The sequence below is a fragment of the Aythya fuligula genome, chromosome 4, assembly GCF_009819795.1.
Source record: "Aythya fuligula isolate bAytFul2 chromosome 4, bAytFul2.pri, whole genome shotgun sequence".
Taxonomy (NCBI): Eukaryota; Metazoa; Chordata; class Aves; order Anseriformes; family Anatidae; genus Aythya; species Aythya fuligula.
Genome location: NC_045562.1, coordinates 5,108,910 through 5,122,061, shown reverse-complemented (window position 1 = coordinate 5,122,061; position 13,152 = coordinate 5,108,910). Strand labels below are relative to the sequence as shown.

The 13,152-nt window shown below is 47.5% G+C and overlaps 1 protein-coding gene across 4 annotated transcripts in view; it reads right to left on the bottom strand.

The window, feature by feature from the left end:
• Positions 1–7,999: 7,999 nt before the first annotated feature.
• LEF1 (lymphoid enhancer binding factor 1) overlaps positions 8,000–13,152 on the bottom strand; it is a 56,421-nt gene continuing 51,268 nt past the window's right edge. For 2 of the 4 annotated variants that reach the window (XM_032187485.1, XM_032187487.1), the window contains one exon: positions 8,000–8,596. In XM_032187485.1, the coding sequence (XP_032043376.1) occupies positions 8,517–8,596 (80 nt within the window). In that variant the 3' untranslated portion in view covers positions 8,000–8,516. The remainder of the gene's footprint in view (positions 8,597–13,152) is intronic. The other 2 variants (XM_032187486.1, XM_032187488.1) reach the window with 1 other exon arrangement.

Below are 13,152 nucleotides of genomic sequence, written 5' to 3'. Positions count from 1 at the left end.
TACTCCTAATGGATTAAGTTCAGGATGCTATTATGAAGCATCAGAGGGAAAGCAGCGAAAGTTAAGCACACAAATAATGTTTTAAGTGCCTAAAAAAGTTTGTGTAGGTATTATTTGAAGAAAGAGTGTGGTAAAGTAAGCTACAAAGGGGTAGATGCCTCATTGAGAGCTGATTTGCATGAGGCTGTTGGTTCTGAATCACAGTCTGGGTGCTTTTGGGGAAATGGCAGTGTCTGTGAAGAGAGATCTGTGATAAGCATTTAAACAGCTTACTTTAGGAGACAAGATACCGAAGTTAATTCCTTCAGCACTAGAGGTGAGGTTTTTTAAAGTGGTAAAATTTCCTTTTAAAAATGAGAGATAATAACGAGAGTGGGGAAAAAGATGCTGTTAATTTCACAGAAGTGGTTTTCCTGATACCATCTCCTTTTTTTTTTTTTTTTTTTTTTTTTTCTAATTTATTTTTTTTAAACAAAAACATTAATTGGGACTGAGGAGGAAGTGTTTGTCTTTCTTAGAGACATTGCGTTTTATTTTTGGCTAAGGCTAAAAGCTATTGTTGCCTAAGTTGACACTGAACTGGCAAATCTATGAACTGAAGCCAGTATTGTTACTTGGATCTAAATTTGTAAGGAGGTTCAGTTGTCTTAGAATAAAAATTTGAATGTGTAGTTTACCTCAAGACCGGTGTTACGCTCCACGAAATTATTTGACAGATTTGTAGCTGAAAAAAAAATTGTTTAGCTTATTGGCATGTGGCCTTTGAAGTAGCATGGTGGTGGAAGGGAAGAGTAATGGTAAATAGTGAGAAATAGAGAATCACAGAATATACTGAGTTGGAGGGGACCCAGAAGGATCAACAGGTCCAACTCCTGGCCCCACACAGGACCACCCCAAAATCAGACCGTGTGTCTGAGAGCTTTGGCCAAACACTCCTTGAACTCCATCAGGCTCGGTGCTGTGACCACTGCTCTGGGCAGCCTGTCCCAGTGCCCGACCACCTCTGGGTGCAGAGCCTTTCCCTAACCCCCAGCCTGACCCTCCCCTGTCCCAGCTCCATGCCGTTCCCTTGGGTCCTGTCGCTGTCCCCAGAGAGCAGAGCTCAGCGCCTGCCCCTCCGCTCCCCTCATGAGGGAGCTGCAGGCCGCCATGAGGCCTCCCCTCGGCCTGCTCTGCTGGGGGCTGAGCAAACCCAGGGCCCTCAGCCGCTCCTCACACATCTTGTCCTCTGGACTCTTTACCATCTTATTAGCCTTCCTTTGGACATGGATAGACATGATCTTCACCTGCAGGTTCAGTGCTTTTTGGCAAAGGACAGAGCTTTTCTTCAGTGGCAGCTAACTTTTGTGCAGGGGAGGAAGCTATTCTGGAGATGCTGCTGGATCTGCTGACGGGTAGAGAAAGAGGTAACAAAATTTGAACTTTGACAGGGCAGCTGGAAATCTGGCATTTGGTAAAGGATTTTAGATACCTTTAGCTAGAACTGATTTCAAGGTGTGAATTAACAAGGATGTCAGTCAGCCCCAACTGTGTACGGTCCAAAGATCTTTGTGAGTTTTCCTGTCCTGTTTAAGATTTGTCACATCTATAAATTAGACAAATTAGCCAAGTACTGGCAGTAGTGCCTACCAAAAATTGTATTAATACAGTAAAGGTGCAGGTGAAAATGTGCTGCCTGGTCTTTCGTGTTCAGCAGTCATAGTAGTAACAGGTAGCAGTCACTTATGGTACATTTATCCCATTCTTCTTTTCTGCTGGATGTTACTTCTGCTTAGTTACAACCCGCAACCAAAGTATGTCTCTTCACATTTCCCTGGGTTCATGGAAGAGTAATGCTACAACAGAAAATGCATTATGGCTGTGGATTTCAGTATTTCCCCTAGTCTTACTCTGTTCTCTTACCGTTCCCTGAGTTGTCACCATTGCCTCTAAAAGTGAGGTAACTCCCAAACAAAAACGATGGCAGGTTAATCTAGCAAGACAGCTGTTGAAGTTGGGTGATCTGAAGAATTCTTTGAATGCAGGGTGATTAATATATTCCATGTTTATGTAAGTGTGTGGTAGCAGTTATAACTACCTCTTTAATGCATCTCATTTATGATACTCTGTAATTCTTCTGCAATCCATCTGCAGTTTATATAGTTATATATAATCATATCTGATCCTCACAACGTATCTGTGAGCTGAGGGAGTGCCATTCCTAGAATGAATTTGAGGAACAGATATGCAAGGAGTTTTTTCTTAAACTGACTTGAAAAGAAAATAGCATTTTTACCTATTCTGTCATCAAATGGTATTTATTTCCAAACTGGACTGGATGAAGATATAGAATAGGTGTTGGACTTCAAATTTAGCACAGGTCTATCTCTTTATGCTCATAGGAAACAGAGCGTCAGGTCACTGGAAAGGAAAGACTGCTTCCCAGTGGAAGAAGCACTCAGCGGTGTGTTCTGTCAGCAGAGAAGTCCCCGTGAAGGTAGGGCAGGAGCAGAGCAAAAGGTGAGAGAAAAGTGGGAGGATAGAGAAACCCTAGAGCAGGAGGGAAATGGAGTGGACCAGAAGAAAGAGAGAATCAAGTGCTTGGATATTGAGAAATCTATTTGCCGTTCTATTTCAGTAAGTAATTTCAGCAAATTTACACTTAAAAAAAAAATAAAAAAAATCACAGAGTAACTGCCTGAGAGTACCAGCACAGGCAGAATGAGAAACCTTAGTGGTTAACTGAGTGGTGTGAGTGGTGTTAGCTCTGAGTCATGCAGTTACACCAGGCTCACACAAATGGAAACTTTTAAGCCATATGTCAAAATGTGCCTTACAAAATCTGAACTTTCATACGGTGACTGCAAACACTGATTGTTAACTCTGCTGAGGGACCTTGGGTTAAGATGTTTTCACTACGAATTCTTTCAGGACGTTGTGCTAAAAAGTTGGGTAGAGTTTGAGCTAGCAGGTTTCCTACAGGCCTGAAGAAAGCAGTGGGCAGTCTGTGATTCCTCAGGCGCGGTTTGTTTGCAAATACAATTACTACCTGTGTCATTTAGGATTGCGGGGGAGAGGAAGAAGTTACCCCTGGTGATTTTACTCATGGCAAAACAAAACAGGTGTCACAGGAGGAGAAAATAAGGAAACATATTTCATGGTAGCAAAAGAAGCAACTAGATTTTAAGAATTTTGTCTATCTCGGGCTTTGAAACTTTGTATAAATCAAGCATTGTAGCCACTGTCATGCTCTGGCGCACGCTGTCTCCTCTTTTGTTACCCAGCACCTCACCTTGGTATTCCAAAGCTGAGAGGGACGAACAAACCTGTCACCTGTTTGGGTATGGTGGGTTTCCTTGAAGCAGGACCAGTGAGTTTATCATACTATGTTTTACAGCTCGTAAAGTAAGAAAACCTTAGCATCCCAGGTCAGGTAAGCAGTGGCTGTTATCTCCTCCTCGTTTCTGTGGCTCAGTGAAGTTACGGTTGCTGCAGGAGGAGCCAGAGAGAAGATGGCATCTAAAGCCCGTGGAGTCAAGGTAGGAGTATTTACCTGGGAGGATGGAGAGCAGAATTTTAGTTCTTTCTTTGACCTGGCTGAAAGCTGCTGCTTAAGATGTTCACTTCCCATATTTGTGGCAGATACATCTCCGTTACTGGGGCTGCAGGCTCTTTCTTTCTTTCTAAAAATGATTTTTGTATCTGCGAGGAGACTCACGGCGTAAATGCGTACTTGGATGCAGAGACTCTCTTCCTGGCCTGTCACGTAGAGAAATGAGCGTGCACTTTCTAGCTTGCTGGCTTCCTCTCAGGATGTCTGCTTACAGTTTCCCTCTTAGAGCTGCTCTTCTTCTGGCCACCTCCCTCGTTAGCCCAGCAGTTGTGCCACCGACCTGACCGAGGAGGGATGCGCTCAGAGCTGGCGGCCTGCTGCCGATCTGTTTGTGGAGCTGCTGCTTCCCCTCGTAATCTTCTTCTCGGCGCTGTGCAGTTGGCTGGAGGGGAGGCTGCCTGACCCCTTGCCCCCCCTGTGAGTGCCAGGGAGCAAACTGCAATTATGTGATTAGAGGGGCTGCTGGGCACTTCCCCGTCCCCGCAGTGTCCCTCATTTTCTGCCTCTCTTGCTTTAGCGCAATTAGCTGCTGCGTGGATCAGAGGGGGAGGCATCAAAAACCAGGGGCTGCTTGCTTCAAAGCCTCGTGTGCTGCAGAGCTCTCGGAGGCGTGCAGATGGCTGATGCTCTGGATTCTGCTCTCGTACAGCCTCGAACAATCCTCCAGCTCCCACACTCACTGAGATTCCCCTAACCAGCCAGGTTAGCTAACTAACCTACTGCCTCTGCTATTTATTAGTGCCAAGCAGGAGCTGTAGCAGCAGATAATTCTCTATTATCTGTCATCACTTGCTGTGTAAGAAGCCGAAGTTAGCCCGGGGCATTGTTCTTTTATATAACAAAGGGGAAATGGCTCTGGTCCACGGGTTCTGAAGGGTTCTGAAAGGGCTACGAAGATGGTGAAAGGGCTACGAAGATGGTGAAAGGCCTTGAGGGGAAGACGTACGAGGAACGGCTGAGGTCACTGGGCCTGTTCAGCCTGGAGAAGAGGAGGCTGAGGGGAGACCTCATCGCAGTCTACAACTTCCTCGTAAGGGGTTGTCAAGAGGCAGGAGACCTTTTCTCCATTAACACTAGTGACAGGACCCGCGGGAACGGGGTTAAGCTGAGGCAGGGGAAATTTAGGCTGGACGTCAGGAGGGGGTTCTTCACAGAGAGGGTGGTTGCACACTGGAACAGGCTCCCCAGGGAAGTGGTCACTGCACCGAGCCTGTCTGAATTTAAGAAGAGATTGGACTGTGAACTTAGGCACATGGTCTGAACTTTTGGGTAGACCTGTGCGGTGTCGAGAGTTGGACTTGATGATCCTTAAGGGTCCCTTCCAACTCAGGATATTCTATGATTCTATGATTCTATGATTCTATGATCCAGGAGCCCGAGGAGCCACCTCATCCGGTGGGGTTGGCCATAAATAATTCTGGCCCTGCTGCCCTCTTCTGGGTCTTTCCCCTTTGCTGTTTTCTTCAGTGAGGAGAGGAGGGGACGCGTGTTCCCCAGCTAGCAGGGCATCTTCTGTGTTTATGAGCACAGAACCTGTACTGGGATCTGTGCAGAGCTTTTTGGGGTGTGCCAGGCATGCAGTGCATGGCACAGAGACTGGGCGTATAGCCACCTCTACAGAAGCATTTGTAGAGTTAGGTTGGCCATTCGACAGGAACGTTTAAATCCTTAAAGGTGTTTTCTGTGCAAAACGAGTGGGTTTTGTCTCCGTAGGCACCCAAGAGAGAAATGGTGAAATGCCAAATTGCTCCTCAGGGATTCAGCTGTCGGGTTTGGGTCTCGCCTGGAGTAACTTACTCAGTCCTTCAAGGGTTTAGGCCTGGTTTTGCTGCCAGTCTGACACCATCAGCACTGGGCTGTCTTTACCAGCTCGTGTGCCTTGTGCTGCAGCACAGGGAGGGCTCGGGGCTGTTGGATTTTGGTACAGCAGGGCAGGAGCAGACCCTGACCCGACCCACAGAGCCTGTTCCAGGACAGCGGCATCGGCCTCTCGCAGGTGCTCTCGGGGCAGCATCCGAAGCCTTGTCTATCAGTTAACCTTTTCCACAGCTGCTCTTACGTGAAAGGTCTTTGATCTGTGAACGAGTCCAACACATGGCGCTTGCTCATTGCACGGGAACAGCAGAGGTGTTATTTTTAGCTCCCGAATTCTTTTTCCCCTTCGCTATTACTGCTGAAGGACCTCTCAACCCTGGGACAGGCAAGTCTACAGAGTGTGCTGGGATACCTTGCTACCTAAGGCTAATGCTTCTATTGGGATTCTATTGGGAACTCTTTTTTTTTTCTTTTTTTTTTCCCTAAAATGGGTAAGTGGCTTTTTAAACAGCCTTAAAAAAAAAAATAAAAAAAAAAATAAGTTCCAAACAGCGAAAGTAGCTGTGTTTTCAAAGAGGACTGCTGTCTTTGGAGCATGTCATCTACAGACCTCGCTGCAGTAATCCCTGATTTAAAACAATTCCTGCACTGAAGCGTTTGCTTTTCCCCCTTTATTTACTTATTTGTTTATTTATTTATTTTCTAAAAGGTCACAAAAACAGCCCTCGAAACAAAACCCAAGCAGGTTTCCAGCAAAAGCTGGGCTACCTGACAAGAACGGAAATAAAGCCAGGTCTTGCAAAACTCCAGCATGTGGCTGCTGCTCTTTGAGAGGGCTTTCCTCCTGCTGGCTGAAAGCATTCCTTTGCTGGGTCACTTTTTAGATTTATTTTTTTTTAAGTAATCACCAGTTGCTAGAAATAAACATGGCAGGGACTGACAGGCCGGCCGCATTCTTACAATTGCGTTTGTGTGCGGTGCGCGCTGGTTTGGAAGGAAGCTGTGATACAACATCTTTAATTATGAAATTTCTTCTTATGCAACAGAGTTTCAGGGTCAGCTGCGAGCAGCCTAAGCACGGAGCTTCTTTCGGGACTGACACACCTGTGCCACTTCTGGTGGCTTGAGCTTGACTCAGGCCAGTCCCACGCCACACACGGCTCAAGACACAAGGTATGCTCATTCAGTTCACAGTCCGTGACGTTTCTTTTGCAGTGGTGCTCACAAGCCATTGCAATAATTTACCCATGGCTACAGTGGCTTTTTTTCCTTTTCCCCCACCTGAAGTCCTTTAGTAGAAGTCAGCTGTATCTGTTTGTCAGAGCTGTGAAACACCAGTCCCTGAACAAAAGGGGAAAGGTAGCAGTGCAGTCGCTGGTAGGGTTTGGGGCTGGACAGACTCAAACGCTTGTGCTTTCGGGTTTGGAGAGTGCAGAGGAGCTGCTTGCCTCGCGGGCACCACCAGCAGCAGGCAGGCTGTGCTGCTGCTGCTCTGGGTCTGGCAGCGTGAAACCGGGCCCTCAGCAGCTGATCGTGCAGCTGGCTCCAGTCCCTGATTGCTGGAGAATTTATAGGGCCATAAGAAACGCAAGTGGAGGCTCCTGCTCCTTATGTGGGCATGGATGGCATCCAGAAGGAAGGGAATCGATCACGGGCTTAAAACCCATGAGATTTCAGTAGGAAACTGAAAGTAGAGGGAGCAGCCGCAGCGCCTGCTGCTGCCTGATGGGCCAGTTCTATCTGAGAAGCGTAAGGGAGCACTGGGCCTGCTGATTCCTCTCTCCTGGGATGAAAACAAAAGATTTCTGCTCCCTTTAGGAAGAAAAAAGTTCCACGTCTTCCAAATTGACTCGGCTTCAGGTGAGCAAGCAGCCAAACGCACTGCGTTTCCTCCAAGGGGCCCCTCAGCCAAAAGCCTGCAGCCTTCGAGGTGCCTGCACCTTTGGGGGCTCGCAGCTACTTTCTAGGGATTCAGCTCCCTCAAGTGTGAGTAGTTTTTGTTTTTTTTTTTCTGAAGCCAGACAATTGACTTTAGTTTTATTACAAAGCTTTTATTAAAAAACAAATGCTCAGCACATTAACTCAAACTGGAATGACAAAAAAAAAAAATAAAATTGGTTGACAGTATTTTTGGCAAAGGCTGTGCCTTACTATTTTAAAAAATGGGTACATCAATGCTCATTTCAACAACTGGCATAAAATCCCACTAACAGGCTAACAAAAACAGATACAAATACAGAACAATTGAAGTAATAATTCAAGTGCTGGGCTTTTTACAAGGAGAAGGGGAATGGGTGAGAAGGAGAACTCACTGCAGTCAGATTTGCTGGATGTATTGCTTATGTTTACAGAGTAGGTGATGCAAGACTGACGTGTCTACTGACCAGCTGACTGTTGTTACATTTATTTAGTTCTATATGACACCGTACTATATAGACTGAGAGGCCACTATTTGTTACAAATAGTTTAACAAAAAAGCCACCTTTTTTTTTTTTTCCATACAGGCTTTTCCTCTGGCAGGAAAAAAAACAAAAAAAAAAAAAAAAAAAACAAAAAAGAAAAAACCCTTTTATTTAAAAAGTAGTTCAGATTTTTGACACTTGTTTAAAAGCTCATACCTAGTAAAATATACACCAAGGAAATTACAAACTAAAAGTTAAAATACAAAAGCATTCAAGTTTCTTAAAAAAGCTAAAACCGAAATTGATCCTGTCGCACCATTAAATAAAAAGAAGTTTTGAGCGTGTCGTCCTGGTCCAGGCAGACTCCGTTCCTCGACGTGCTGTATGGGGCAGCTGTGGTCTAGGTGACCCTGTTGGCTGAAGCAGGCAGAGACAGCCATGCGACTTTGTTTGCTGACTCGACATGGACACGGATGAGACGAGGGCTTAAGAGTGCAAGGCAGAGGTGGAGTGGAGACAAAAGCTGCTCTGCTTGACCCAGGAGCTCGCTTGCTCTATTTCTATCGGGGCTGGACCTTGTGATAGTGAAGGATTTTGGCAGTGATTGTCTTTATGATTCAGTGTCTCTAGCAGTGACATCAGGGTGAATGACATCCTAGACAGACTCCTTGGGGGTGGTCTGTGTGGATGAAGGACACACCTAGGGTTTAACAAGCTTCCATCTCCAGCAGGGGTCCTGGTGTCGCCGCCTTTGCTTTGCAAGTTGAGAAAGCGTTTCTTTTCCCACCTACAGGGACGGGAGAGAGACAGAGATAAAGATGATTTGAAACCTGTGTGTTTTTTTTCTTTTTCTTTTTAAATTAAGCCATTCAAAGAAGCTGTCCTCTGGGAAACATGTGGTGATGGGTCCCTGTAACTCTGACAGCAGGGAGTGGAACACGGGCTTGCAATGGCTGAGTTAAGTGTGGTGCATCGTTATTTGCTCTCACCTGAGGTTTGCAAGAATATTCATGGCTTTGTTTCACACTGGAGTGCTTTGGATTGTAAACAGATGTCCACAACAACTAAAAAGTGCTTTTAAAGCTACTTAGACCTTCGGCATATTACAGAAGTAGTTCCTTTTCGTAGTGGATTTAAGTTGTCTATCTACAGCATTTCACCCATATACCTGCTACAAAATGAGACATCCTCGGGCTTTTTTACTGCAGCTGTTAAGGTCAATTAAACCTCCAGCTCAGCACTGTGGAAACACAGAAATGCTGTCTTCTGCGAGCAGCTGGGCAGAGGAATCTGGTGGTCTCCAGTGCTGGGCTCAGGATTAGTGGAAGCCCCAAAACCCTACGCTAACCTCCAGGTACTGCTCAACTGCCCAACAAGCAGAGAGAGGCTTCGAGGAGCAGAGCTTGGAGGAATGAGCGCAATCAGCAGGTGAATGCAATTTGGTGGTGAAGGTGAGAGAACTGTTCACCAGAAGAAACACAAACTATTGGACACGGCTACACTCTTGACACTTTGAATCCTGCAAAGCAAGACAGGACAAGTTTCTGAAGAAGCCGCCTTGTTTAGACCATAACTCAAACTCCTGTTACCAGAATTTCCCAACTGCATGCATCCTGTTAGGATAGTTGTAGTAGGTGGACTGCTTGAGCCTGTACGAGCCACGAGCAGAAATAACCAGTGAGTGTTACAGCTGCAGTGCTTAAACAAGGGCCGCTTGTAACCCATTCCCATCCCCTGCAGCTTCAGTGTAAGCCCTGCACCCCGTCCTGCACAGGGGTTGCAGGGGCTGGTGTACACAAGGCAGAAAGCCCCCGAGACTGATTTGGGACCGCTTGCTCTTGGTGAGCACGAGATCTGAGCACCCACACTGCTCCCAACCACACTGACTCCTCAGCAGGGGCCGCCTCCGTGGCCGTGTTAGGGAAAGCTGAGGGTGCTGAGGCTTGCAGGAGCGTGCTGCAGGGCTTCAGCTCCGAGGACACGCTCCCTGCCCCAGCCACCGCCGTCCCCTGGCACATCACAAATGATTTTCACCTGCTGCCCGTAGCCACAAAAGGACATTTAAAGCCACTGCGGCCTCGCAGCTGAAAGTCCGCTGGAAACCCAGCGGTTTCAACAGAGGTGGTCTGTATTGACTAATTCAGTTCCTATTTCCTCATAAAACCAGCCCAAGTCCCGACTAAAAAAAGCCTTCTTCGCTTCCTGCTTCTTTTTTTTTTTGGGGAAAAAAAAAAAAAAAAGCCCAGTGCTCCGTAACACATGCGGATCAAAGCGCCACGAAGGGCTCTACCTTTCCAAGGAGCACGAAAAGGGAGGCCAAGCAAACAGCAGAGGAACACTGGGGAGAGCACCCTGCAGCTTTATATTTATTTTGTGCCTTTTCATCCTGGCTTTTCAAAGCTTTGGTCCAGGTTGCTCTTCCTGGGAAGGTTTTCCTCTCAGTCTTACATGAAAACATTCAGCTTCCTGTTGAGGAATGGCCTTGAGGCGCCAGGCCAGTAGTTCACAGCCGCCCGATACAAGCGCCGTGATTCAGAGCTACTCCCCATTAGCAGCCAGGAATGTCTCCTGCACCCAAGGAAATGAAATGCTCTTCTGTTGAGATGGTTCCCTGCCTCCTCCCCCCTTCCCCTACCAGCGAGCTGCCTTTGAAGTCAGGAGGTTAAAATAACCACCGCGGCCTTGCTCTGGCCCTCAGCTTTTTCGGACAGGGGCCAGAGCAGCGCTCGCAGCAGCTGCCTGCTCTCCACAAGCTCTGCCCGATAGCGAGGCTGCAGATTCTGCTCCAATTCTGCGAGGGGTCGGGCACAGCAAAGCCCCCCCCATATATATTATATATTTTTTTTCTAAGGGGACAGTGCAGCACAGAAAATGACACGGTGGCCGTCCCGAAACCAGCACCTAGAACCCAGCCTTTCCCCAGCCGCACGACTTGCTCCCGCTGCTGATAAACCAAATAATACCTAAAAAAATAAGGCTGACGGTCGTGTTGCCTTACAGATATAAAACAGGTCAACTCAGGATTCTTTTCAAGAAACCACAGGCATGAGCGAAGGAGACTGAAGACTTCCCACATCTAAGGCTTCACTGGGGGGCTGTAGCTGAAGTCTGGCCAAGCAAGGCATGCCCTAGCAAAGCCCAATCCACAAGTGAAGTCGGCGCAATCAAAGACTGCAATTACAGCTCCCTGGCTGTGGTTAGGCTTCAAAGAAAGTGCTGCAAGTCACATTTTACATATGTGAAGTCTTGAGCCTGAGCCACAATAGGAGGCACTGTCTGTGCCATTTGCAGCGTGCATCTGACTGCAGGAGGAAAGGGGAAAAAAAAAAAAAAGGAAAAAAAACTACCTCGAGTAAGGAACAGAAATAAAATTCAACAATAAGTCGGAGTAACAAGGCAAGCGTTACTCATGAAATGGTAAAACTGCACTTTAGGAATCTCCACCATAAATATGAAGCCTTCTAAAAAACCTGGGCTCCGTGGCTGAGGGCAAGGGCACTGGAGGGAGATCAAAATCCCTCCCCGCTCTTGGGAAGGAGACGGACTGGAGGGTGGGTCTGCGAGTGCCTCGTGCTCCCCGTGCTTCTCCTGGAGCCCTCGGCTCATCTCCGTCCTGCTCCAACAAGGGAGAGGGGATTAGGCAGCCTCGTCCACGTCACGCTGATCAGGAGAGGTCACAGAGGAAGGCTGAGGGTCTGGGAGTAAGGACAGGGGAAAGGGAATCTCTGACTCTTCACAGAAGGCAAGAGAAAGTTAAAAATGTAAGCCAGGCGCTTTTTGTCTACACCTTCCCTCACCGCAGGTTGTTTATATTTACGCAGTTGTATAAAGATGCAAGATGACAGCAGTTACGTGTATTTAAAATAAAATAATAAATTAAAAAAAAAAGGCACCGGTCTCCAGCCCTGGGTTTGAATCCAGCGCTTTAAACAACGGGGCCAACTCAGCGACCCGACGGCAGAAGCTGTCCTTTCTCTTTTGAAGTCCCAAACGAACACGTTTGACCTTTTTCCAGCATTCAGCCAACGCTCTGGAAAGGTGAGGACGCAAAACCAGGCGATGATTTACCAGCGAGGCTCCCTCTGGGTGCTCAGAGGCTCTTTAGCAGCGGGGCTGAAGGCCGAGCGGGGCGATGCCGGCGCTGCCGTCTGCTCCTCTTCCTGCCCAGCTGGGCCACGGCGTGTGGGGTGAGCCCAAAGCAGATCCCGGGATCGGGATCGTGCTGGGCAAACACAAACACAGGGGTTGGGTGCAGGGAGGTGAGGAGCTGCTAACACCATCGCCACCCTCCTGCAGGGAGCCAGGGCAGGCCGGGAGCCGCGCTGGGAACGCCCCGGTGTTTTCGGGCTCCCACTTTGCCGAGTGCCAGCCGGCGGTGCCAAAGCAGGTGTGGCTCTTATCAAAAGCCCCCGGGGTGGGCAGCGTGAGCCTCATGCCCTGCGCCGAGATCTGGAAGGCTGGAAGGCCCACGACATGTTTTTCCTGTTGGGGGGTGGGGGAGGCTCCGTGTTTGTAATAAAAACCAGATTACCTCTAGACAGCGATCTCCAGCAGCTTCTTAAAGGAGAAAAATGTGCTAAGAGTGATCTGCAGGGGAAGAAAAAATCGGCTTGTGCCCCTTTAGTGCCTACAGTAAATACTGGGAAGACCAAGATGAAGTCTCTCTGCTTTCTGAAATAATTAAATGAACCCCTCACATCCCATTCCTCTTAAAAATAATGACAAAATCTTAAGTGTTAAAGCACTAAGGAAGGGGACAGACGTTTAGCCAGGACTCCATGCCTGTGACTTACTTTATTTTTTTTTTTTTAATTTAAAAACAACAACAAAACTCCACGCCCTGCTTGTTTGATAGACTGAGAGATTGGCAGAGGGATCTGGCTGTTCCTGGGGGCACCGGAATTGCTGCTGCAGTTTTAACCTCCGGTAACACAAAAGATGTGAGGGACTGGCAAAGGACTAAGTGGAAATTTTCGAAAAGAAGTAACATACGTGAAGTTTTCTTTGTAGATCACCTTTTCTGCCGCAATTAAACAAAAGCTAGAGTTTTTCCTGCGCTTGGAAAGACGGGCTGAATGTTTCCATCTGCTAATACATGGGTAGAGTCATGGAAATGAGTGATTTTCTGCACCCAAGGGTGAGAGGTGTAAGCAGAGCGTGTCTGAGAGCTCTTCCACCTTTCCTACCGTCGCGCACCCATCGAGCAGCACTGGCAGTGTGGGAGCTGTGCGCAGAAAGCACCGCCGAGCTCACACACACCGCGTGTGTTTGATGCAATTTGGGCTTAAAGCTGGTGTTGTAGAAGATTGGCTCTACCTGCAGTGACTTGTGCAACATCAGAAC